This window comes from Xenopus tropicalis, chromosome 1 (genome assembly GCF_000004195.4).
Source record: "Xenopus tropicalis strain Nigerian chromosome 1, UCB_Xtro_10.0, whole genome shotgun sequence".
In the NCBI taxonomy this organism is placed as follows: Eukaryota; Metazoa; Chordata; class Amphibia; order Anura; family Pipidae; genus Xenopus; species Xenopus tropicalis.
In genome coordinates, this window is record NC_030677.2 from 93,016,879 (window position 1) to 93,044,347 (window position 27,469).

The 27,469-nt window shown below is 39.8% G+C and overlaps 1 protein-coding gene across 2 annotated transcripts in view; it reads left to right on the top strand.

The window, feature by feature from the left end:
* Positions 1-27,243, top strand: part of gramd2a (GRAM domain containing 2A) — a 37,721-nt gene extending 10,478 nt beyond the window's left edge. For both annotated transcript variants that reach the window (XM_012955153.3, XM_002941388.5), the window contains exons 2-13: positions 3,518-3,646; positions 8,505-8,586; positions 9,063-9,132; positions 9,892-9,995; positions 10,242-10,340; positions 13,467-13,538; positions 13,722-13,790; positions 15,221-15,293; positions 15,408-15,488; positions 16,110-16,209; positions 17,924-18,031; positions 25,055-27,243. In XM_012955153.3, coding sequence (XP_012810607.1) covers positions 3,518-3,646; positions 8,505-8,586; positions 9,063-9,132; positions 9,892-9,995; positions 10,242-10,340; positions 13,467-13,538; positions 13,722-13,790; positions 15,221-15,293; positions 15,408-15,488; positions 16,110-16,209; positions 17,924-18,031; positions 25,055-25,070 — 1,003 coding nt within the window. In that variant the 3' untranslated portion in view covers positions 25,071-27,243. The remainder of the gene's footprint in view (positions 1-3,517; positions 3,647-8,504; positions 8,587-9,062; positions 9,133-9,891; positions 9,996-10,241; positions 10,341-13,466; positions 13,539-13,721; positions 13,791-15,220; positions 15,294-15,407; positions 15,489-16,109; positions 16,210-17,923; positions 18,032-25,054) is intronic.
* The last annotated feature ends 226 nt before the right edge of the window (positions 27,244-27,469 follow it).

Consider the following 27,469-nt stretch of genomic DNA (forward strand, 5'->3'; position numbering starts at 1 on the left):
GTTATAAAGGCTGAATCACTAGCTGAAATTAAATTGTTTTTGCCTGACTTGACATTTATAATATCCCTATCACCTATCCTAACAGATGGATGGTAAGTTAACTCTTTCCCCCTGAAAAATCTAATTGTGCTCTTTTTTTATATTTTTTGTTGTTGTCTCTTGCACTTACTATTTTTTTTTTTTTACTTTTGTCATTGTTTTGTTCATTTCTAGTTAGTTACAGTGGAGCCAATGTTGTGTATCAGTGCTAGTGTTACAGTGCCAGGGCCTGAATATCTGGCATCAGTGCCCACTGCGTCTCACTGCATATAATGTGCTGGTTTTGTAAATACAGACTGCGTCTCACTGTATATAATGTGCTGGTTTTGTAAATACAGACGCTGCCTCACTGTATATAATGTGCCTGGTATGTCAGTACCCGCTGCCTCTCTCTCTATAAAACTAAATTAAACACATCTAAAGGGGTGGGTCACTGTTAAGTTAACTTTTAGTATGTTATAGAATAGCCTATTCCTAGCAACTTTGCAATTGGTTTTCCTAATTAATTCTAATTATAGTTCTTGAATAATTTGCCCTTCTCTTCTGCCTCTTTTCAGCTTTCAAATGGGGGTCACTGACCCCGGCAGCCAAAAAGTATTCCTCTGCGAGGCTACAGTTTTATTATTGTAATTTTTTATTATATTTTTCCATGCAGGCCCCTTAACTATTCATATTCCCATTTCTTGTTTAAACCACTACCTGGTTGCTAGGGTTAATAAGACCCTAACAACCAGCTGCTAAAATACCAAATGGAGAGCTGCTGAACAAAAAGCTAAATAACTGAAAAACCATTAAAAATGGAAAAAAAGACCAATTGCAAATTGTCTCAGAAATCAATGTCTACATTATATTAAAAGTTAATTTAAAGGTGGGCTACTTTTATATGAAGACGTAGCAGTAATTAGCTATCAGACTAATGCCTTGGAGCCATGGCACACAGGAAGTTTTGTCGCCCATGATAAATCTGCATTACTGTGGGTGACAAATCTTTTGAAGATGCTTTATCACTGACAATAATGTAAATCACTGGTGGGAAAACATAATTTTGTTTTACTTAAGTCACCCAGTTTCCATGCTAGTCAACTTCGGGTGACTTTTGAAAATTGAAGTAATGTGTATGTTTTCCCACCAATTCATGATATTGCCAGTGGGGAAGCATTTGCAGGAGGGGAGATGTATTGCGGGTGAGTACGTTTCTAGTATGCCATGAGCCTTTTAGGTGAAATGATTTGTAATATCTGTATTTGCTGATATTAAACTATATAAACAATCTAATCCTTGTACAATGTAACTGGACAGACTAGTGATCTGGGTATTCCTTAGTTCAGTCTTTAAGTTCAGTCTTTTAATTAATAAGCCCCTCAGTGTAGATAAATGTATATAATATATATAGTATATATATAATACTCGAACAAAACGGGCCGCTCCACACAGGGCTTATATAGAACAAAAAGATTTATTTAAAGACTATAACAATGACTGACGTTTTGGCTGGTTCTCCAGCCTTTCTCAAAGTTACAAATCTCACTGTGGAACAAACCTAAATACGTAAAGTAGCGGGAAACAAAGAACAATGACGTAGGAGTTTGACACAGGCAGACAAAGGGGATCGAAGAAAAAAAACTAAAAACAATAAAACAAAATTATACAAATAGTACTGACTGAAGTGCAGAAGTCAAAATAGAGAAATATTGTGCATCCAAAGTAAATAAACATTCATTATAGAAATACAACGCAAAAAAGATAAAGATATATAGAAAATAATTAAATGTAAACAATACCTACTAGAGCTGCCACCAGAAAGGAAACATTATAGCAAAAACATAGGGGCCGATTCATTAAAACATGAGTTCGAATCCTGAATTGGAAAAATTTGGATTGGATACGATCATTTCTGAAGATCGCAAATATCACGAATATGCTTACGTCAAAATCGTTTTAGTCACAAAATTTTCATATCCGAATGATCGTAAAATGCAGGAAAACCTATCCGACTTTGATCCTTCTGTGCATGATTTTGGAAGCCTCCCATAGAAATCAATGGCACTCTGCAGCTCCAACCTGGCCCAAAGAAAGTCACGATACCGAAGCTTGAATAAATCCGAAACTTTCGTACTCGTTGTGACAATACGATTTTGTCGCGGTTTTTTTTACGCACAGTACAAAAAAGTTGTGTTAAATAACAAAAAAATCTCCAAAAATACTCAAGGTAAGAAAAGGTCGCAGAAAACACGAACGGTCCCATCAAACGAACAATCGGACCGTTCATGGATTGATAAATCTCCCCCATAGTGTAGACGGAGAATAGGCTACTGTGTCTAAACAGGGAATATAGAAACAAAGTATACAAGGTCATAGTATCAAAAAAGGAGCTGAGATTAACGCTTCACACCGACTCAGGAGACTATGAACCAGAATAAGAATAGTGTGCAGTTAAACCCATAGAAAAACATAAAAATACACAAATCAGTAATATAAAATAAAGCAGACAATAAAGTCCACGGACAGGGTCTTTCAAGGGCATCTTGTGTCTGTAAATCAGGACCTCGCATCGATCAGATCTGGTGTATCATAGAGGGTTAAACGAAAGTCATATTGGATGGGGGATTAAACCACAGTCATTGTCCTATCCATTTATGGTAAATAAAATGATGAGTATGACACAAGTTCATTCAGGCTCATAGGATTCAGGGTATTCAATTTATGGATCCAGCGTAATTCAAGTTGGAGTAGGGATTTTTCACAGTTGCCTCGGTGAATCGGCGGGGGAACATGGTCAATGATCATGCTGTGGAGGCTGGCCAAAGAATGTTGGTGGGTAAGGAAATGCAAAGCCAATGGGGTATCGGCCTTCCCACTATCCAAGGCTAATCTGATCGATGATTTGCCATCCTATCCCAGAACTTGGTAATTATTTTACCCACATAAAGTAAACCACATGGGCACTTAATGAAATAAATGATAAATTTGGACGTACATGTTAGTCTGTGTTTAATATATACGATCTTCCCATTGTGTGGGGGGTGATCAGATTGAGCCAAGTAGTTGGTTTTTCTGTTTGGTAGCAATGGATCGGACCCGTTTTTAAAATTGGAATGTTTTCCTCTACTGCTCATGCTCCTATAACCAATTCGAAGCATGGACAAATAGAAGATAAGTAAATGCCAACACAGCACTTTTTTCCAGTCTTTCCATGGGCCAGTGCAGTTTTCTCTGAAGAGGAGAACCAACCCAGGGAAAAAGCCTTGATTTATTTTACTGGGGAGTTCTTAACATTTTGGCACTCATCAATTGTCCTAGACAATTGTAAAATTCAGCGCATTTTTGTAGCAATTTGTTTAGCATATGATTTCATTTGATACAATGAAGTATGCGTTGTGAATATGTACTGACTAGTCCTTTCTGATCCTTTATATTTAAAAATTTTACTTTATGGTCTTTTGCTTGCTATACTGATGTTCATATTTATACCCCTTAGTGTTTCTCCAGATTCAACTTTGGGCTCTGTCCGACAGAAAAAGAGTAAAAAACGTCTTGCAGAGCTGAAGTCATTCAGTTTAGAGGAACCCCTACATGGTGATGTGGGAGAGAGAGGAACCTTGACCAGGTGAGCTTGTCGCATATTGTCACAGTTTGAAAGTTAAAAAGATTTTATTTAAAGTTACATTGAAACATCTCCATGAACCCTATGCGTTTCATGCCCTAGGGGCACTTACTGTAATAATGGGCTAAATGTGAGCCACATTTAGCCCATTATTTATAAAAAAAAAATGCAACCAATCAGAAAAAACTTATAGGATAGACTTTGTCTGCTCCCATTAAATAATATACAATATATACAAAAATAGTTAAAAGAAAAAAAAACAAGGCAAAGCAAACCTTTATTAAAAGACTTATAGAGTACAAACATATTAAGTATATGCATAAAATTATATAAAGGCATATTTATATCCATTACATATTCACATACAGGTATAAACATAAACAGTGCACATGGTTCACTCCAGAGTTCCAGACAGGTATTAGCCTAATAATAACACAAGACATCGAACTCTGCGTTCATACCTACCGGCATCCTGGTATTCAGGGACGGATTTCTCTTCTGGGCGCCCAGAGGCCGAGCGACGCCCCCAGTTTGCGCGACAACCCCCTCCCCGCAGCCGCGAGTGCGCATGCGCTCCTTTAAACTCCCATACGGAGCAGTGGGGAGAGGTCCTGACTGCTCCGTATGGGAGCCAAATTTTAACATTTTCTTGCGGCGGGGCGGCATGCCGCCCTTAAACTTCTGCCGCCCTAGGCCCGGGCCTTTGTGGCCTCTCGACAAATCCGGGCCTTCTGGTATTCAAAGTAAAAATCCAGAATACTTCACATTTCTGAACTAATTTTGCCACCTCTATGATTTAAACTCACTTTCTGAAATTCCTGGACAATGAAATATCTCAAATCGCCTTACAGACATTAGGGAAAATGTCTAGAAACATAAGTCTCTTTATGTGTGTTAATATCTGATAAATGTTCACAGATCCTCTCTCTAACTTTACGTGAAGTTTGGCCAACATATTGCTTTTTGCATCTAAGACAAGTACTGAGATAAATAACATGTCTAGTATTACAATTAATATATTGTTTAATATGATGCACCTTTTCAGTAGCATGTGCAAGAAGCAAATCACCCATAGATATATAGAGGCACGCAGCACATTGCTTATCTCGACATTTAAAAGTCCCTTTATTGCCTTACCAGGTAGGTATGGTTTTACATTGATTCAAAACTGTACTGGGATGTAATGTATTACCCAAAGTGCATCCTTCTCTGGAAACAAAAGTACATCTTTAATCCACTTTCTCATTTATGCGACGTATAGGAAAATGTTTCTTAATTATTTGCTTAATATGCGAAAACTGGGGACTATATCTCAATATACATTTGGGTGTATTATGCTTAAATGAAATTCTCCTCTGTTCACATAGAAGAGATGCACGTGTGGTAAAAAGAGCTTTTTTTAAAAGCCTGTGTTAACATATGCATTTTATAACCCCATAAAAGCAATGTGACCCTCAGCTGACAAGCTTCAGTGACAAAAGAAAAATACAGGGCTGCCTAGGGCCATGAGGTTATTTGCAAGGGCTGCAAAAAGCCAGCCCCGTTTAGTTTGAATGCAGCACAACCACAGGTTGGAGTTGCATTTGGGGCCTTCCACCTCAGGGGACAGAAGGGCCAAAAGCACCCTGGAAAGATGAATTGTTACACCTTAAAAACTATAAAAACCAGGTACAAGGCGACAAGGGAAGCAAGTTGCAAAGTCATAAGTATTTTAAAGACATTTAAAATGCCTTACCATAAAATTTGGAAAAAGCAAATATGTATCTACATAAAAGCATTAAGTAGATATTTGTATCATTTCCGTGAGGAAGGAAAAAAAATATAGTTGCAATGAACAGGGGCCAAAAGTCTTATTGCATGGTTTTTTTTTAAAAAACAAAAACAAAAACAAAAAAAATGCAGATATATAACTATAAGACATTATATAAAGTGTGTTGATGCAGAGATCAGCTAGGGAGAAAGGAAAAACAAACCTCAGTAGGGTACAAAAATAGGTTGTTATTGGATTAAAGTGATAAAAAACTAAAATTGGTAGACAAGAGGGATCATTGGTTTACCTTAAAACTAAGGATAAAGGTGGCCATACACGTGGCGATCTGACGATGTTTCGTACGACCATCGGTCACACGAAACATCGTAAGATCCGCCACACACCATTCAGGGCTGAATCGGCAGGTAAGGAGGTAGAAACAATAGGATTTCTACCTCCTTCTGCCGATTCAGCTCTGAAGGGAGAATCTTGGTCAGGCGCCTTCTATGGCGCCCGATCAAAATTTTCAAACTGGTCCGATCGGCGAGTCGTCCGATATCAGCAGCTTCCTGCGATATCGGTCGACTCGCCGACATGCCATACACGCACCGATTATCGTACGAAACGAGGTTTCGTACGATAATATCGGTGCGTGTATGGCCACCTTAATGTAGCCATTCTATCAGTCCTGTTGTAAAGGAAGGTGAAATCTTCAAAAGCAAATACATAGGGAGGGTGGATAAATCTGATAAAATAGAAAGCACAGGGATCCAGGGACTAGTCCAATTGCAATCTTGGAGTCAGAAAGGAATTTTCCCTCCTCCAGCGGCAAATTAGAGAGGTTTCAGAAGGATTTTTTTGCCTTCCTCTGGATCAACTAGCAGTTAGGCAGGTTATATATGGGCATTAAGGTTGAACTTGATGGACGTGTCTTTTTTCAACCTAAATTACTATGTTGTTATGTCACAGATATTATGGGATAGGTGTTCCTTGATGATCAGGGAAGATATGGACAGAGATATGAGGGTATGCAGAAGAGGGTGAAGGCGGCCATACACGGCAGTGATGTGCGGGCCATGCGATACACAGGGGACCTGCAGGTCGGGTGGGTTTGGCCCGACCTCTGCATATCAGTTGCGGGTCGTCGGCAGGTTCGGGTTGGCTCTTCCGCCTGCTCCCCCCAGCCTTACACTGATGGCTTCTGGATTTATAGGTGTGTGCAGGTCTATAAATATAGGGGAGAAAGCCACGTCAGGTAGGATTCAGGTTGGGAGTGGGCTGGTTAGGGTCAGATGCGGGTCAAGCTTTCACATTACTATTACATGGGCAGCTTTCAGCTGCTGATCCGGGTCCTTTAGACTGATTCAGCAGCTTATTTGCCCGTGTATGGTCCCTCCTGATGGGCCTACCCGACAGATATCTGGACTAAAATTAGCCAGATCTTGATTGGGCAGGTTCAGGGGCGCTTCTGCCATTAGGCGAGTTGAGAAACTCGCCTCAGGCGGCAGAAGCGCCCCAGTTACCAGGGGCGGCAAAAAGCCGCTCTTGGTAACTTTAAGAGCCGAATTTCCGGTTTTTAAACCGGAAATTTCGGCTCTTCTAGTGCAGAGAGCGCAATTGCGCTCTCTGCAATAGCGATCTCACCGCCCCCGGACCCGCTCCTGCGCTCAGAAGGTAAGCGCTGGGGAGCGGGGGGGCGGCGGCATCCAGGAGCCGCCTCAGGCGGCGATATGTTCAGAATTGCCCCTGGGCAGGTTTGATTATCCTGTTGGATCAGGGACTGCAGCAGCTCATTAATGCAATCCTTGATCCAACAGCCCATGTACCTGCCATTTTAATTCGATCGTTTGGCCCTAGGGCTCATCAAATTAGCCAGATATCGCCCACCATAGTAGGTCTTAATGTGTATGGCCACCTTTAGTTTTGGTCTGAGGGGGAAAGATTAGGAGGATGATAAAGCAATCCTCTGAATTGTAAAGAGAATAAAAGGATGTGTACCTAAAAATAGGAAAACAAAATTAGTTGAGTTTTTTGAAGTAATACAATTTTTATGCTTGCGCTAAAAAATTTGTGGTTTAGACTACATTTGGAGTTTGTCAAGAGTCTTATTAACCACCACAATGAAACAATGTAACCCCAAGGAGTGGGGATGGATAAATGTACATTTTCCCTGGTCCCCTGCTTTATTAGTAATTTAGTGTCTATGCATGTGCCTATTTTCCAGACAGGAGTTTTATTTACTAGGTCCACATCAAGGTAAACCCCATATGGTAGTCTTAACTATTTACCTTCGGTCATATTTTTCACAGGATGGCACCTCCCTGCATGGTTGCATTTCTTTGGAAATGTGTTTCATGTCCAAAAGAAGAGTGCTACAGTTTTAAAGATTAAGTCTGCAAAAGTTAAAGTGACAAATCTTTATTATAATCTATGAAAAATCATACCCCATGTATAAAGCCTAATGTGTTTCATGCTAATCCAACACTTAATCATAGCCTATGATCAAGTGCTGGATTAGCATGAAACGTGTTAGGCTTTATACAAGGGGTATGATTTTTAATGAATTATAATAAAGATTTGTCATTTTAACTTTTGATTTTTGGAGACTTAATCTATAAAACTGTAGTACTTCCCTCTTTTTGGCCACTAAAGGGCTGAGTCTGCAATACTTACAATTCTAATTTTAATCTTGATTGATTTTTTTCCTAGTTTGGCTATTTTTGCAAAAGAAGATTGCCACAATAAAGAAACTACCATAAATCTAATATCAGTATTTCAATAGTAATGCCAGACTATAAACAAACTCAAGTGTGTGCTATGAGTAGTATAAAATAAAGGTTATTTTTAGTTTAAAATAAAGGTTGTTTTAAAAGTATTGAAATTTTTAATCTAAAAGTACACTACTAGTATCTAAAATGATTTTAAGTCTAGCGATAACTTTTTAATTTACTATGAAATGCAGTTCTATAGTTGATATATTGTTTTAGTTTAGATGTAAGAATTTCTCTCATTCACATGTATCTTACCTCCCAACTATGTGAACTTTTTGTTTTGAACTTTGACTTACCTTCTGAAACCTTTATTTTACATCCGCTATAATTCTCCTTCCAGATCAAAAACGTATGACCCCCCCTCACCTCTGAGATCTGATCACAGCTCTTCAGTGGAGAGACGCAGATCCATTACTACGAATGTAAGATGGGGCTTTGGTGAACCTAGTAACATAGGAGGTGAAGTCTAGAGTATGGAAGTTCAGACAGATTGTAAAAAGAATGTGTAACTATGTCTATAAACACTATACTGTATATCCATTCATGCACATAAGTAGTCATGAGCGAATCTGTCCCATTATGCTTCACCAAAAAAAATCTGCAAATTGCGCGACCGCGTGAAATTTGCAGGCATTTCACAAAAAGATTCACCATGGCGAAACGCGGAATTTTGCTGCAAATCCATCCCTGGTTAAATAATTTGCAACCATTTAAAAAATTTCCTCCTTCCTCTGCTAAGAAAGTGCTTTTAAAAAAGGTTGTACTTTTGGAATAGGCAGTTAGCATTGAGTAGGTTTAAAATCTGACCCCATATTGCTTTCAATATTTAATTTTCATGTTTTCTTTCTTCTTCTATCAGAGGTTTTTAATCCTACTTCTTATTTCCATTTTTCCATAGTTACCAAAGCACAATATCACTTTCCACAGGATATTTCAAGATGTCAGCAAGGATGAGGAACTGATAGATAGTAAGATATGCTGAACATTGCATTGTTACTGTCCCACCTTACCATAAATTCCAGTTCCCTCACCCTGTTTAGCTGTAGTCTAATCTAGTCACTTTTTCTTGTGATTAGTTGTTAAAGGGGTTGTTCACCTTTGTACAGCATTTGCAAATCTACTAGTTCACATTAATAGAACAATCTTAAAAAAATAAATAATAGTTGCTTGTTTACTTCCTTATATGATGTCATTGCATAGTACTGGCAGCAGGCTAAACTCCTATCGGCTGCGTTAGTCTGATACTGCTACCTTTTGCCTGTGGCAGAGTGCTGCAAATCTAACATAACATTATATTAGATTTGTGATAAACTGAGTCTGTTTACTTATGCCATTGCAATAGAGAAATTAACCAATGACCTTTCAATTTATGCAACTGTTTAGAGTGTAACCAATGAATTCCTATTGGTCCAATAGGAAAAAAGTAAGGGCAAAATCTGGACACGATGATGTAAGGATATAGGAGGTTTTCAGTGGGTCAGGTTCAAAATAGGCCACTCCCATTCCTTCAGAAAACTGATCAGAGAGAGAGAAGATGGGCTGATTTAACAGGTATTAAAAGTTGCTTTTACAGTGGCTTTTTTGCCCCCCCCCCCTTTTTTTAATATGGAAAATGGATTTTCTTACACGCTGTGAGAATTGTAGGTGGTTTAATAAGATTTGGACATTAAAGGTGAACTACCCCTTTAAGATCCATGGATCTCAGCCTTCCTGCTCTCTATCTACAGGTTTTTCTTGTGCCCTTCAACGGGAAGTTCTGTACCAAGGTAGACTCTACATTTCCTCCAACCACTTAGCTTTCTACTGCAACATGTTGCGGAAGGATATTAAGGTAAGTAGTAAGTGCAGTGGGCATATTCGTAAATTTACTACTACTGAATTTTTATATTTTTAACTAGCAACTATCCACCACTCTGATTTTGCATTGGTACAGAAATCTTTGGGGTAGGAAAAGCATATCTTCTTTAATGGTGGTATGAAATGTATATTTGTCCCTTGCATGGTTTTGGTCCAGAACAGCAAATTGTAATTTAATAAACATTGTCATTTCCTCTCTTTTCTCTTACAATATTTCCAGGTATTAATTCCGGTCAGCTCAATCATAGTTCTGAAGAAGGCAAATACAGCTCTACTAGTGCCCAATGCTCTCAGTGTAAGAACTGTGGAAGGAGAAAAGGTGAGCGCTTGTGGGTGCCATTGAGAAGCTTAAAGAACATGTAAAGCCTACATTTGCCTACAATGTATATCAGTTGGGCAAGTCTCCCCCACCCAAATGGCATAATTTGTACTGCATATGTCCTCTCCGCTTGCACATTTTCCTAAACTGCAAACAGCATACACAGACCCTTATTCAGCATACAATTCATCAAAAATACAGGCTCACACAGGCATTGTCTCTTTAAAGGGGGCCTGGCCGTGATACGTTTTTGTTTTTTGTTTTTTTTAGCTTGGGCCCCCATTAAAGAACTACGGGCCCTGTCATTGGTGTCCAGTGGGAAATTTGATTGGTTGCGCCCGTGTGTGTCCATATGCATGGGGCGCAACCTATAAAATGTGCACATGCAGCAGGGAGCTGGGCACAGATCGAGAGGACACAGCCAGGTCAATCCACAGGGGAGCTGGAGGCAGGATGCTGGGGGGGGGAGCTGGAGGATGCCGGAGAAAGTCTCTGTCGGGGGGCAGCTGGAGAAAGTCTCTGTCGGGGGGCAGCTGGAGGAAGTCGCTGGGGGGGGAGCTGAAGGAAGCCGGAGAAAGTCATTGGGCGGGGGCTGGAGGTAGTCACTGTTGGGGGGCAGCTGGAGGATGTCGCTGGGGGGAGGGCCGGAGGATGCTCGGGGGGAGCTGGAGGAAGTCAGGGGGAGCTGGAGGAAGTTGCTGGGGGGAGGGATGGAGGATGCTGGGGGGGTGGGAGCTGGAGGGTGCTGGGAAGGATGCTGGTGGGGAGGTGGAGGAGGTGGAGGATGCCTGGGAGGAGGTGGAGGATGCCGGGGGGAGGAGCTGAAGGATGCTGTGGGTCTGGAGCTGGAGGACATATCAAGAGGGGGGAGCTGCAGGTAGTCGCTGGGGGGAGCTGGAGGATGCTGGGGGGGCTGGAGGATGCTTGGGGGTGGGAGCTGGAGGGTTCTTGGAAGGACGCTGGGGGGGAGGAGCTGAAGGATGCTGGGGGGGTGGGAGCTGGAGGACATGGGAGGGGGGTAACTGGAGGGTGCAGGCTACCAATGTTTTAGGGGGGCCCTGGCTACCAATGTTTTAGGGGGGCCCTGGCTACCAATGTTTTAGGGGGGCCCTGGCTACCAATGTTTTAGGGGGGCCCTGGCTACCAATGTTTTAGGGGGGCCCTGGCTACCAATGTTTTAGGGGGGCCCTGGCTACCAATGTTTTAGGGGGGCCCTGGCTACCAATGTTTTAGGGGGGCCCTGGCTACCAATGTTTTAGGGGGGCCCTGGCTACCAATGTTTTAGGGGGCCCTGGCTACCAATGTTTAGGGGGGCCCTGGCTACCAATGTTTTAGGGGGGCCCTGGCTACCAATGTTTTAGGGGGGCCCTGGCTACCAATGTTTTAGGGGGGCCCTGGCTACCAATGTTTTAGGGGGGCCCTGGCTACCAATGTTTTAGGGGGGCCCTGGCTACCAATGTTTTAGGGGGGCCCTGGCTACCAATGTTTCAGGGGGGCCCTGGCTACCAATAGGAATCAAGTTAGTGAGATAGGCAGGCACTCTGGAATTCCAAAAAGTTAGAATTAGAGCTCAGGTATAAAGTAAAATCAAAGTAATTTTATTAGATGGTACACATAAATGCTATGAAGCCTTACGCGTTTTGTACCATACTAGGTACTTAATCATAGGCTAGATAACATCCTATAGACACAAAGGGCCCGATTCACTAAAGTCCGAAATAAGGAGTGCTATTTATAGCATGCGTTAAAAATCTTATCACTTCTTATTTTTCGCTCGATTCACTAAAAGGACACTTGTCATAATTAAGAAGCGATGTTCTTGGCGTTATTTATCTTGCGACGACATATTTTCAAGCAACGTGCTGCGTAATATGTTGTGTGCTGCGTAATATATTGCTTGAAAATATGTCGTCGCAAGATAAATAACGCCAAGAACATCGCTTCTTAATTATGACAAGTGTCCTTTTAGTGAATCGAGCGAAAAATAAGAAGTGATAAGATTTTTAACGCATGCTATAAATAGCACTCCTTATTTCGGACTTTAGTGAATCGGGCCCAAAGTATTTAAAGTCAGACTGACCAATCAGATAATAGTAGTACTGACCAATCATAAAAAGGCATGTAATTAGAATCAGCAGTACTGACCAATCATAAAAGGCATGTAATTAGAAGGTAATTACAGGAGTTGTGGTAGAAGATAAAAATACCCTGGCTACCAATGTCTGTGTGTCCTTTGTACTGATAGGAAGGGCCCATTGGGGGGCAGGGCGTGGGAGGAGAGGGGCCCCGTGATTTATGATGGCGGGCCTGCACACAGGCAGAACTGTCTTTAATAAAAGTTCTGCTGTGCTTGAGCTGAGCTCAGGAGGTTAGGAAAAAAAAAATTGAAGCAGACAGCTAGAGCTGAGTTTCTATGGAAACCAGCAATGCCATCTCTTTACTGGCTGCTAGACTGGGGGGCGTGTTTAGTAATCTGAGCTTAGAACAACTGAGCATGCCCACAAGCCAACAGCCAAAGCAAATTCCTGAGGGAGGGGGCCGAGTGGGTTACAGGAGGAATAGGAAATCTAAGTGATTAAGGGGATGCTGCAGCCTTACTATTAATCTCTGGACAACCAGTGTGACAGGTATTGAACAGCCTCTTTGAAATCTTTCACTGATTAAATTTTTGTGTGTGGGGTTTACATATCCTTTAAGGATGGTTTAACATTTTGTTTTAGACAGTGAGGAAGATTTGCGAGTGTGGAAAATAATTTAAGGAGAAAGTATAACTTGTGTTAAACAGTTTTAATATGTTGTCTTGTGTTCTAAATCAGCAATATTGTTTAAAAGGCTATAGATTTGTTAGAAAAGAGAATTGTTCCCCTGTACAAAGCACAAATAAGGCCCCAGTGCTACAGCTTGTGAACCACTGGGGTAAAAGATAAGGAATTAGTTGTTGCCGACAATTTAAACTAAGGGTTAGACTAGAATAGGGTGATATTTTAGATAAAAAAATGTCACGTAAAAATGACTGTAAATATATTTTAAATACCAAAGAATGAGGTACAGTTACCAAGCATGATATGCAAATCTTAGTGTCAATATGAGTTTATATATACATTTCTCTCCCTTATTTGTACTCAGTATCTGTTTGGATCTCTACGGAACAGGGAGCTTTGTTATCAAGCTGTTCGTGCAGTATGCAACAATTTGCAGGTATGTGGTTTCTACATTTGTCTTTGCCTAGCAATTGGCCTTAATTTTTCCTGCTTCCTATTTATATGATAAATATTTTCATATTAATCATCTTATAAAAAAAAAAAAAAAGCAAATTACTAAAATATGCCTTGATCCATCAGACATGTTATTCACATAATATTTTTCACTTCCTACCTTAAGGATGGCAGTGCTTGCAGCACCCCGTTGTCATACTCAGCAGAGGCAGGATTTGAGCAAAGCAAGATTATGGTAAGTTTATTGCAAGTCTTACTTGGATTTACTTTACATTGCAGTCTACTTACTGCGAATACCCCAGTTAGAAGCCCCAGCCATTAAAAAGGCCAGTAACAGCAAAAATATATAATGGGGTTTTTAGATATCCTCGTGAGAAAATTTCAGATGACTTTGACAAGTTGAAGTGACGCACATGTTTTGCCACCAGCGATTTACATTTAAGGGGTTGTTAAATGTACAACATTCGTACAACATTCACAAATCTACCGTAACAGTTCACATTAATAGAACAATCTTTGTCATATATATGCAAAAAATGTGCATCTGAAGAGATATTCACCTCAAACTCATCCCTCTGCTGAAGCTTCGCTTCTGCACAGACCCTGTGCTAGAGGGGGGTCAGTGACCCCTATAAACACTATAGTTGCTTTTTTTATATAACTAATGTTACGCATAGTACTGGCAGCAGACTATTGGCTGTGTCTCGTGTCAGTCTGACACTGCTTCCTGTGCCTGTGACAGAGTGCTGCAAATATAATGCTATTGCAAGGGAGAAATTAACAAATTGGCTTTGAATTTATGTAACTGGTTAGAGTGCACAAGCAACCACAGAACTGGTCGAAAAGGAAAAAAGTAAGGGCAAAGCCTGGACATGATGATGTAAGCATACAGGAAGTTCTCAGTATCAAAATAGGCCACTCCTTTCCCTTCAGAAAACTGATCAGAGACTGAAGAAGGATTTAACAGGTATAAAAAGTATCTTTTACAGTGGCAAATGAAAAATGCATTGTTGGTGCTTTAATAAGATTTGGACATTAAAGGTGAACAACCCCTTTAAAGGCAATTGGAGTAGATTAGTCACCTGTGAATTATATTGCGGATAATCTCCTTTTGTCAGGGTCCTAAAACAAGATAATTATCCATTGATTAAATTATTTCTCTTTTATATAAATAATATGCAGGATGCATTTTCAGTATAAGTTCTCTTAACTGAAAAAGGTTGTAAATAGGTGTAGACTGACCTTTAAAGACTTTCAGTACATTTATATAAAATAAGGCTTTTGCTGGTAATTAATATATTTGCAGGTGCTGCGCAAGCAGATATAATTTTTAAATATAAATAAAATATATATGCTTTTTGTTGTTACAAGCAATGTAACTGCAAAATGGGTAATATGTGTACTACTTGTGTGCTGAAATCACCCCTTGAAGTTAATGACTTAGTTAATGAGTTAGTTTGGCTATAGCATGTAACAGAAAAGTGCAAGATATAAGTCGTTTTGCTGTTATTTAAACATGACAGGGTTGTTTATGCACATTGTGTAAACATGGATTGGTATCACTAACTTGAAAAAGAGAGCACACTTAATTCATGATTTTGGCTAGATTTCTGGTGCCAGTCTTATGGCATTCTATTCTAAATAGTATCATACATTTTCTCATAGAATTCTAGCCACTCTGATATTGAACAGAACCAACAGGAATCTGACAGCACCTATATTTGCACTACTGGTACAGGTGAGTGTGGGATATGGGGTACACACACTCACATACAGTAAGTAGTTTACAGACAAGCTTTCTGATACAGATCTATCAAAATTAAGTGTTTTTTTTTTTTTTAATATTTTGCAGATGTTCATTTTGAGACTCAGAGCCTGGTGAGATCTGGTTCTAGTGAAGTGGATGCCGTAACCTTGAGCCCCTGGATTAAAAGTAATTTGACACCATTTCCCTTACATACCTTATAAACCAACCCTAAGGCTTATGCCACATAAGGCTGTTTTTCTGCTTCGATATAAATGCAGGCAGAAAACAGCTGATCTGCTCTCATCCATTCAGACCTGCATCGTCCTGTGTGCACACACTAAAGAGATTTCGGTGAGAACACATGAGATTATTCATTTTTGTGCAGAAGTCCACTCTGTCTGAACAAAGGATGATGTGCAGATACAGGTCAGAATGGATGAGAGTGGATCGGCTGTTTCCCTGCCTTAATTTATACTGCCTAAGTGTGGGATGAGCCTAATACCTTTTACTCCTAAATAAATTAACATAATAGTTAAGGCCAAAAAAACACAACTTTTAATTAAATTATATATGAGCATATATCATGTCTATTTAGAAGATGTGCCTTACATTTAAACTTGTTAGTGCAGAGAATTTGGAAAAAAATGAAGCTGTTAGTCCTTCAGTTTTATATAAAAATGATATTATTAAAAATTTTTCTTTTCAGGAAACGGTGCAAAGAGAATTTATTTATTTATGCCTTCTGTACTGCACTGATGCTGCAGTGTTAGTATGCGTTCCATTTTTATTTCTTCTGTTTTATCTCAGGTGAAGCTTGCCAAGAAAAAGTAAATTTAGTTAACACTAACCATACTCAGTGGGTGGAACCCAGCGCTGTGAATATTCTCCTTATTATCTATATGCTGCTGTAAGTAATTTTCCTTTGTCTTTGTCAAGATGACTTTAATAAAAGTACTTTTCGAAACTAAAGTATGGGATCTCTTATCTCCCACAGCCCATTTTAAGCACATAATTCAATTTTTTTTGTATTTCCTTTTTCTCTTTGTAATAAAACAGTACTTGATAGTAACTGAGCTAGAATAAATCCATAGTAGTGGCAAAACAATCCTATAGTCTTTATGTAAAGTTTACATGTTTATTTAGTAGACTAAAGGTATGGTGATCCAAATTAGAGAAAAACTTCTTATCCCGAAAACTCCAGGCATCAAGCATTACAGATAATAGTGTTATATAATCAAGTTTAAATCGCACTATGAACTACGATTATGAACTACAATAGAAACTCTAACTGACATGTTGAGAAGAGACAGTCAGGTTGGCAAAACAGTCAGGTAAAGGAACTTCAAGTAACAATTACTTACAAAAGCAGCCCTATCAGTAAGAAATAATCAATATGATAGATATGTAATGTAGGGGATCAGAGAGCCCTGTCCCCTGTTTCTCAGTCTGTGATCTCATCCAGCCTAGCTACAGCCTGGGGAGGGATCCGGTTGGCTGGCTGCCCCAGTGCACGTCTGGGAGAGGTGTGCCTAAGCTTTGGAGCCAAAAATCTAGGGGCGGGCCCAGCAGTTTATAAAGGGAGCCCCTGCTGTTTGCCAGAGTTGAAAGAGATACAGTGTGAGCAGCCATATTGTGTGTTAGACTTGAAAGGAAAAAGTCTGCTGGGCTGCCAGGAAGGAATCAGTCCTCTGTGGTATCTCTTGTGTGTGTCCCCTGCTGTGAACAGGTATTGCTCGTTTGCCTGCTACGTGGGAGCAGCCACCTTTATACAGGGAAGGTACTCTGGGCAGGTAGCGCTACCTGGGGGGACTAAAGAGCTCTTGGGGAAGGGACTGAACTAACCTAAGGGTTGTGGTTTATCCGGATCCAAGTGGGGATTGGGCATCTATAGAGACTGTCTGTGCCAGCTGTGGATAAACTACATGGGTTCCTCAGAGCAGGAAAATCAGTTATACATAAAGTGTTAACTTCCAACTCCAACAGTTATATAAAGTTTAACATTTCTGCAAAAGCTGTGTGTGATTATTTCCTAGTGGAAATCCCCTAGAGGTGTGTTCCTCAGTGTCCACTAGGTGGAGGCACTGCGCTGTTCCCAGTTCCCAGTATCAATATTCTTTGAAGAACACACATCTCCTGAAAATACAGCCCATATATAAGTGAATGTGCCAAGAAAGGGTTACAGTAACTTTATATGTACATTAATATTTTGAAAGGTAGTTTTTTCATGACAGTATCACTTTAAGGCCCATGGCACACAGGGAGATTTGTCACCCTTGATAAATCTGTGCATTTGCAGGCAACAAATCTCTTGAAAATACTTTCCCACTGGCAATAATGTCAACAAAAGTTTTCTTGTGAAAAACTAAGCAACATGTATGTTTTACAACAGGCGATTTTATTATTCCCAATGGGAAAGCATTACAATTAAAATGGTGGCTCAAGGTAAACGATGGAAAAGGACAATATTTCCAATATATAAATATATATCACAGTTTGGTAAGATTCTTTAATAGGTCACTTGTTAGTATATAAATTATCTGTAAAGTATTCATTCTGGGAGTATAGTTTTCCATTAAATGTAATTTTTTCCTTAACTTGATTTTCTCCTTTTTTATAATTAGGGTTTTTCTTTTACTGGTCTCATCAGGATACATTGGTTTGCGAATTATGGAGCTGGAAAATCAGCTAAGCATTATGGGAGCCTTGCCAAAAGGAGAGGAGATTCAAGGGTCAGTGCATACTAGTGTCTCTATATATAGACAATTACATTTCTATAAAAAGATCATTACATTGGAAGGCTGATCTTTTAATTTTCGAGATAAAATATTGTGATTGGGAAAAAAAGCTAACAAAACTAACAACCTAACAAGTAATTAAACAACTTGCTTAAATGTTTCTGATACAACCCACTCTGGCTTTTATAGAATCTACACATTTTAGGTGGAAACATGTTTCATTATTTTCATGATTTTTTTTATTTGATAAATCTCAAAAATGAAAAACTTATAAAACTAAACTGAAATTATTTTAATTGCATTGAACTGCATTCTGCACATGTTCAACCCAGTTTTTGACATTCTAGAAATTGCACTTCGAGTTTAACGCTAAAACTCACACAATTCAAATTATGATTTCAAAACTGGAAAAAAACGTGAATGTAAAACTACATCTAAAAGTTTGCAAGTTCATGTAGAAGTCAATGGGAGTTGTCCTAGGCAATGTCAGGCCATATTTTCAATTCAAGTTTTTCGAGTTCTTTTTTGAGTCTGTAAACTCACAAATTTGAGATACCAGTTTTTTTATTCAAACAAGTTTTCCTTATTAATAAATAATCAAGAATTTGAAATGGTTCATTCGAATTAGAAAAACAATTTTGAATTTACAAACTTGAATATTGATAAAGAAGCCCATTACTAAGTGATAGGCAGGGACATAATAAATGCACAAAAGTAGTTGCTCAGATACATGCCCTATTAATCATAAACCGGTGAAATATATATTGCTTATTGCATTTATGAAGTTGTGCTATTACCAAGGTTAGAAAAGCTTCTCTGGGAAGAAAAAGCATCTAGTGTTCAGCTGTGAAGCATTTTTGAGTAGGGTACCTTCCAAAATCTAACATTATGTTCGATTTGTGTGAGCTGAGTGTTTTTGACTATGCCATTGCAAGAGAGTAAGTAACCAATGACCTTTACATTTATGCAACTGGTTAGAGTGCAGAAGCAACAAATGAATTGGTCCAATAGGAAAAAGTAAGGGAAAAGCCTGGATGTGAAGAATATACATAGTAACATAGTAATATAGTAACATTGTAAGTTAGGTTGAAAAAAGACGTACGTCCATCACGTTCAACCATAATGCATATATATAACCTGCCTAACTGCTAGTTGATCCAGGGGAAGGCAAAAAAATTTGAAGCCTCTCTAATTTGCCGCAGAGGGGAAAAAATTCCTTCCTGACTCCAAGATGGCAATCGGACCAGTCCCTGGATCAACTTGTACTAAGAGGTATCGCCCATAACTCTGTATTCGCTCACTTGATAAAAAGCCATCCAGCCCATTCTTAAACCTATATAATGTATCAGCCATTATGACTGATTCGGGGAGGGAATTCCTCAACTTCACGACTCTCACAGTAAAAATTCCTTTCCGAGAGGTTATTCTATGATCCCCTTATATATTTATAAATAGTTATCATGACATTCTATACTCTTTACCAGCTTAGTTGCCCTTCTCTGGACCCTCTCTAATTCAATAATGTCCCGTTTGAATACTGGAGGTCAAAAACGAGCGGCATATTCTAGATGGGGCCTTACCAGCGCTCTGTAAAGGGGAAGAATAACACCCTCCTCTCGTGAATCTATGCCCCTTTTAATATAGCTCCAAACCTTGTTTGCCCTTGCAGCTGCTGCCTGGCATTGCTTGCTACAGCCAAGTTTATTATCCACAAGGATTCCGAGGTCCTTCTCCATTATGGATTTGCCTAGTGCAGTCCCATTAAGGGTATACGTGGCTTGACTATTTTTACATCCCAGGTACATGACCTTACATTTATCCACATTAAATCTCATCTGCCACTTAGCTGCCCAGATTGCCAGTTTGTCAAGATCTTGCTGCAAGGATGCCACATCCTGAATAGAATTGACTTGGCGGCAGAGTTTTGTGTCATCTCTGCATTACTTATAATACCCTCCCCTAAGTCATTTATGAACAAGTTAAAAAAAAGTGGACCCAGTACAGAACCCTAAGGGACCCCACTGAGAACCTTACTCCAAGCAGAAAATGTACCATTAACAACCACCCTGTGTACCCGATCCTGTAGCCAGTTTTCTATCCATGTGCAAACGACTTTACCAATAGACCTTAGTTTAGAAAGCAGTCGTTTGTAGGGAACAGTATCAAATGTTTTGTCAAAATCCAAATAGATCACTTCTACTGCATCCCCACTGTCCAGCTTCTTATTAACCTCATCATAAAAAGCAATTAAATTGCTCCTACCCTACCCCCCTATCCTCCCTTCCCCACCCACTCTTCCCTCCCCTAAAGAATGACACGCAAGAGTCATACTTGATTGACAACTGTATCATTTATTGATGTAACCATAAACAACAATATGTACCATTGAATATACTGTTATCATTATTATTATTAACATTTATTTATAAAGCGCCAACATATTCCGCAGCGCTGTACAAGATTAGGGTAAGCTTCTCTAAATGAATGCATTTTTAGAGATCTCTTGAAGGCAGAGAGATTGGGAGAAAGTCAGTCAGTTTGTGGGAGCGATTTCCAGAGAAGGGGGGCAGCCCTTGCAAAATCTTGAATGCGAGTGTGTGAGGAGGGAATGAGAGAGGAGTTGAGGAGCAGGTCAGTAGAGGAGCGTAACAAGCTGGTTTGATGGTACCTAGAGATAAGTTCAGAGATGTTGGGTGGGGCAGAGTTATGAACTGCTTTGTATGTGAAAGTCATTAGTTTGAATTTTATCCTGGATGGTAGGGGAAGCCAGTGTAGGCATTGGCAGTGTGGCATGGCAGAGGAGGAGTGGTTGGAGAAGTGTATGAGCCTGGCAGCAGTATTCATTATGGACTGGAGATTTAATCCCAATTAATAGGGAGTTACAGTAGTCCAGGCGAGATATTATAAGAGAGAGAATAAGAATTTTGGCAGCATCTTGGGTGATAAATGATCATATTTTGGAAAAATTTCTTAGGTGAAAGTGACATGATTTGATAAGTGACTTGATATGAGGAGTGAATGACAGGGCAGAGTCAAGGATAACCCCAAGGCACCGAGTCTGGGAAGATGGGGTGATGGTGGAATTGTTAACCTTTTATAGATACCTCGGGAACAATGTGGGCATTGGATGGGGGAAAGAGAACCAATTCGATTAGAGAGGTTTAATTTAAGGTATCGTTGGGACATCCAAGTGGAGATAGCAGACAGGCAGGAAGAGAAACGAGTTAGAAGCTCTGGGTTGAGATTAGGAGAGGAAAGATAGATCTTAGTATCATCAGCATAGAGGTGGTACTGAAAGCCAAAATAATTGATTCATTTGCCAAGTGAGGAGGTATAGAGAGAAAATAGTAAGGGGCCCAGGACAGAGCCTTGAGGAACCCCTACAGAAAGAGGCAAGGGAGAAGACGATTCCCCATTGTAAGAGACACTGAAGGATCGATCTGAGAGATAAGATGAAAACCAGGATAAGGCAGTGTCACGAAGGCCAAGAGAGCAGAGAGACTGGAGGAGAAGATGGTGATCCACAGTGTCAAAAGCAGCAGAGAGATCAAGAAGCATTAGTAGCGAGTAGTGTTTTTTGGCTTTAGCTGATAGGAGGTCATTTGTTAGTCAGGTTAGAGCAGTTTCGGTGGAGTGTTGTTGTCTAAAACCAGATTGTAGGGGATCCAGGAGGTTGTTGTCAGAGAGGAATAGCGTCAGTCATTGTAAACTAGGCGCTCGAGCAGTTTGGAGATGAATGGGAGCAGAGAGAGAGGTTGGAGGTTACTAGGATCGGAGGGATCAAGGGAGGGTTTTTTCAGAATAGGGGTTACAAGTGCATGTTTCAGTTGGGAGGGAAAGATTCCAGTAGAGAGATTGAATAGATGAGTTAAGGCTTTGATAAGACAGGGGTTGGCATTGCGTAAAAGTTTGGTAGGAATGGGATCAAGTGGGCAGGTAGTAAGGTGAGAGGAAGCCAAAAGTTTTGAGACTTCCTCTTCAGTCACTGGGGAGAAGGAGCCAAGAAGAGACTGGGTAGCATGTAGGCAGGGAGGTGAAGGGTTATGGGGATTAAGTTGTGCAATGTCACTACGGATGGTGTCAATTTTATTTTAAAGTGCTCTGGAATGGCTTGAGCAGTGACCGTAGCACACGGAGGGGGTGGAGAAGGGGACAGCAAAGAGTTAAAGGTAGAGAAGAGTTGTGCAGGTTTTTTAGAGAGGGAGTTAATGAGTGCAGTGAAGTAGGTTTGTTTAGCTTGGCAGAGGGTGGTATTATAGGAGAGCAGAGCAGATTTGTAGCTGCAGAAATTAGATTCTGATCTTGATTTGCGCCAGCGGCGCTCAAGTGTACGTGACATGTTTTTGGAGTGATTTGGTATGAGCATTGTGCCAGGGTTGGAGTGGTTTGGGCCTCATGCGTTTTGTCTTGGCAGGAGCAAGCTCATTAAGGGCAGTGTTGAGTGTGCTGTAGTAGACAGAGGTAGCCTGATTAGGACAAGAGACAGTTAGGATGTTAGAATGAAGAGAGTCAAAGGAAGAAAAGAGATGTGACGTGTTTAGGGATTGCAGGTCTCGGTATATGCATGTTTGGGGGACAGCAAAGGGTGAAGAGGGAGTATTTATTTTGTAAATATAAGATCCAGGGAGTTTCCATTGGAGTGAGAGGGGGAGTCAGAGCACAGAGGTAACCCAATGTTACATGTCATTCTCAATAAAAAAGTTAAAACTAAAAAAAAAAAAAATGCTATTCTCCAGTACAAAATTTTGTATGTGATCCCTTAACAAGCCTTCAAATAACTTGCCCACCACTGATGTCAAACTTCCAGGCCTATAATTGCCTGGTTGATATCTTAAGCTGGCCATACACGCACCGATACTATCGTATGAAACCGCGTTTCGTACGATATTCGGTGCGTGTATGTCATGTCGGCGAGTCGACTGATATCGCAGGAAGCTGCTGATATTGGACGACTCGCCGATTGGCCATAGAAGGCGCCTGACCAAAATCTGCTGTTAGGGCTGAATCGGCAGAAGGAGGTAGAAATCCTATTGTTTCTACCTCCTTATCTGCTGTTTCAGCCCTGACTGTGTGTGGCAGATCTGACGTTTTGTGCAACCGATGGTCGCACGAAACATCGTCAGATCACCACGTGTATGGCCAGCTTAACTCACTTTTTATAGGAATGGCATTAGCCTTCTTCCAATTCATACACAGAAGAAAAGAACTGGTTTAGCACATCTGCCTTTTCTGTATCCGCTGTAACCCTATTGTTACTATAGATCAATGGGGCCACACTATCAACCTGCATCTTTTTATTTTTAATATGCTTAAAAAACATTTTGGGGTTAGTTTTGGCCTCTGCCGCAATGCTCTCCTCATTTTCTATCTTCCGGATTGCTGTTTTACAACACTTGTTATAGTGTTTATATTCATTAAACGCAGCTTCTGTCCCCTCTGACTTATATTTCTTAAAACCTTTTTTTTTCCCTGTTGACTTCTTTACCACAGAATTAAGCCACATACGGTGATTTTTAACACTTCTACATTTTCTTATTAATGGAATAAATTGAGAACAGTAATGATTTAATATAATTTTAAGTAACAAACATTTCTGCTCTGTTTTTTAGCAGAAAACATAGTGCCCCAATCTATGCCCTGAAGCACTGCCCTTAAGGAGCTAAAATTTGCTTTTCTAAAATTCAGTGTCTTTGTTGCCCCAGCATACATTTGTTTCCTACACCAAACATCAAATTAAATAACATTATGGTCACTATTACCCAGGGGTTCAACTACTTGCACATTTGCTATACGTTCTGGGTCATTAGAGATCACTAGATCCAATATAGCATGGTTCCTGGTTAGCTCCTCAACAACCTGTGACATTAAGTTGTCAGGCAAGTTTATAAACTTGTTCCCATTTACTGTCCCAGCAGTACTATTGCCCCAGTCAATATCAGGATAATTAAAATCACCCATTAAGTGACCCCTGTACTGTAAACACTACAGTCACTTTTTTACTTTCTTATATGACGTCACACAATGTACTGGCAACACACTTACCATCTAATGGCTGTGTCTCCTGTCAGTCTGACACTGCTTCCCGTGACAGAGTGCTGCAAATATAACATTTCCAATAGGAAAAAAGTATGGGCAAAGCCTGGACGTAATGATCAGAGAGACAGAAAAATTAATGATTTAAACAGGTATAAAAGGTAGCTTTTACAGTGGTCTCTTTTTATTGATTTTGCATATAAACAGGGGGGAAAAGGGGGGGGGGGATGGGGGAGTTACAGCCATAGTTGAGTTTTACATTGCATATTTGCTGTTTACAATTACTTTACATACATGCAGATTGTATATCCTTAATCATGGTAATCTTATCAGGTGTGTTTCTAACCAACCACCCCAAACTTTGTCAAACTTATTCGGTTTGGCCTCTGGCTTCATACGTGACTTTTTACTCTTTTTATGGAAAATTGATTTTTCTAACACACTGAGAGCATTGTTGGTGGTTTAATAAGATTTGGACATTAAAGTGAACACCCACTTTAAGATCCAATACATTACATTCCTACATTCCTGCATCAGTATTCGCAATATACTCCTAAGTTGCTAGTAGTTCCTTTACTTACTTTACTAGTTACTTTCATGCATGAGGTGAATAATGTTATTACATTCCAGTACAAATAAAGCCTGGTCAAAAATGTTTTTTGGTATACAGAAGTTAAGTATATGGGTGCCTCTGAATGTTGTATATGGGTGCCATTTGAATCACACACACACACACACACACACCCACCCACAGTTAAGGAGTGTTTCATGTCTCACCTTTGTTCTTAAGGTGCAAGTTACACCCCATTGCACACAATTTACTGACTAGTGTAAATCTGTAAATCTTAGCATATTCAATGACGCTAGAATTATGGGAAAATAATGTGGGTAAACAACATGATGAACAGTGCATTATGTTCTTTGGTACTTTTTTAGTACATAAATCCTCAGATGTTTAATTTACATGTGTATTTGTTTTTGCAGGCTACAGGATAGCTGAACTGACAGTGTTTTTAAAATATAATTCACAATCTCTGCCGGCCAGAGGTCAAGAACAGGCTCCATCAAGATGAGCTCATCGTGACTTCAGATGCTATTATGAAAAAGGAGAGATCATCTTATTAAAGGGTCAGGTCGAAATGATGACCCCCAAAAAGATGTGAATGGGTTCTTAGCACTTTATTACTGCAGCACCAACAGGCTTAATGGGAATTACCAAAAGAGGACCCAATGGTAAAGTGATGTGAAAGGAGGAAAGGGAAAGGGGGTGCAATGCACATTTTGCACACCATGCCTTCTCTATTCATTGAACTAGATTGTACATCTGATTTTAATGCAGAGGATTCATAATTTTGTGACAAAGTGAGTATATGGGAGATAAGTTGAATACATCTGTTCCCTGTATTCGGATTTCTCTGTGCGTTATGCCTTTTGAAGGAAAGACCTCTGTGAAAGGGGAAAGTAGGAGAAGAAAAATATTCACCAGTTATTGTTGAAATTCTAACAGGATAGTAAAGATTTAATTTGTGCTTGGTTTTATGGGGATCTGAACAAATTGTTATACAAAGTCTATACAGTATGTGCAATAATGAAAGTCATTAGAATGTTGACCTCTTGCCAACTTCCAAAATACCAGTGACCAGGCCTGGATTTGTGGCGAGGTGGGGGGAAAGGAGGCGGCCTTGGGTCGCCGTGTTATCAAATCTGGCCCTGCCAAGTGACAGAGGATATGCATACTTTATATTTTTAACTCCGTTCTAATGGAGATCACTTATAATAATAATGTCTAGATTCTATAAAAGATGGATCTTGGTGCAGGGACTCCATCAAGGGGTTATGCAAAACAAAATGTAGTACTATTCATTATGTTACAGAGGCCCCTAAATTTCCTATTAGTACTAAAACACTACATGAATTTCTGATTATGTTCTAGTGTGTATCCTTAACCTTTTGTAACTGCTCCCCTACTTGCCCCTAATAATCTAAACTAATGTCAGTTTCAAAAAAACATACTCATAATTTGTTTTTCACAGAACAGACTAAATGTACATAAAAACATTCTAATGTAACATTAACACCAATACAGTTAAATTGACACTAATGTTAAACTGTAACATGCTAAAAATGAATCTGCATGTTACAGGATAATTGTATTTTTCCAAGAGTAGATTATTATGATTTATTTATATAGCACTGACTCATGAATGCAGGCAGACCTTCACAGAGATTTCCATTCACATTCATTTCATTCGCATCCATTTCCATTTACATCAGTTCCTACCCTAGAGCCCAATCTAAGGTCTCTCTCATATTCATACACTATGATATGTATCAGTGGCATAACTATAGAGGGAGCAGACCCTGTGGCTGCAGGGGGGCCTAGGGGACAGGGGGGCCCAGACCATGGGATCTGCTTCCTCTATAGCCACTCTAGTCCTGTAAAATTTGCACACTTGTTGCAAACTGTCACCAGTGGACTTGCACACAGGTGGGGAGAGGGGCAGTGGGTAGGTAGCTGTGCGAACCAGAGTTCTCTTAAGATTTTTTTTGGGAGGGGGAGGGCGGCACAATGTTGTTACGCAGCTTATGCAGTATGTTGTGATTCATGGTTATGACCAAAATGAGAGGTGCACATTGTTTCTTTATTACTGAAGATAGTAATAGTATCATGTCAGGGTTGGGACTAGCTCTTAAAGGTTTGCACTTATATTTTGGCCTCTGCTGCCTTGCAGCTAGTTAAAGGAGGGTACAGCATCCTAAGCAGTAAGACACTCTTTTATAGGCTATACAAATATCTTTATGCCACTAGATCAAAATACCATTCTAGTTTTCTTTAGTATAGTCAAAAGTCAGTTTAAATGTCTTTTTTAATTTGTATATGGTATACCTACAAAAGAACAAAGCAAATATGTATATATATTTCCCATGTATAAAAAAACTCAAGAGAGTGGGTAAATACTGCTGTTGAGTTCTAATGTCACCTAAGATTTTCTTTTAATGCCAGACTCACATTTTTGTCTGTCTGCAAAGGGAATCAAGGAATTATATGTCACTTGCAAATGATTGTTATGGTACCCTATGTTACATCTGCATGTAATTTGCCATAATGTGCAAATACACTACATTTATAAGCATGGGTTATCCAGAAACAGACAGACATTATTTCTTCCTAGTCCCCTGAAAAACGGAAAACAGGGGTTCTACTGAATTTTCATACTGTACTGAGAAAATCTGAGAAAATGTAAAATCAGGGAATACTCAAAGGATATAAGTCCAGGAGTCCGTTTTACTTAGAAATACAATATTTACTGTGCTAATGACATGGGTTAAGCAGTGCAGTATTAGTGTTACACTATGGGGGAAGATGAGCAAGACCTCCAAGGACGAAATATAATTGAC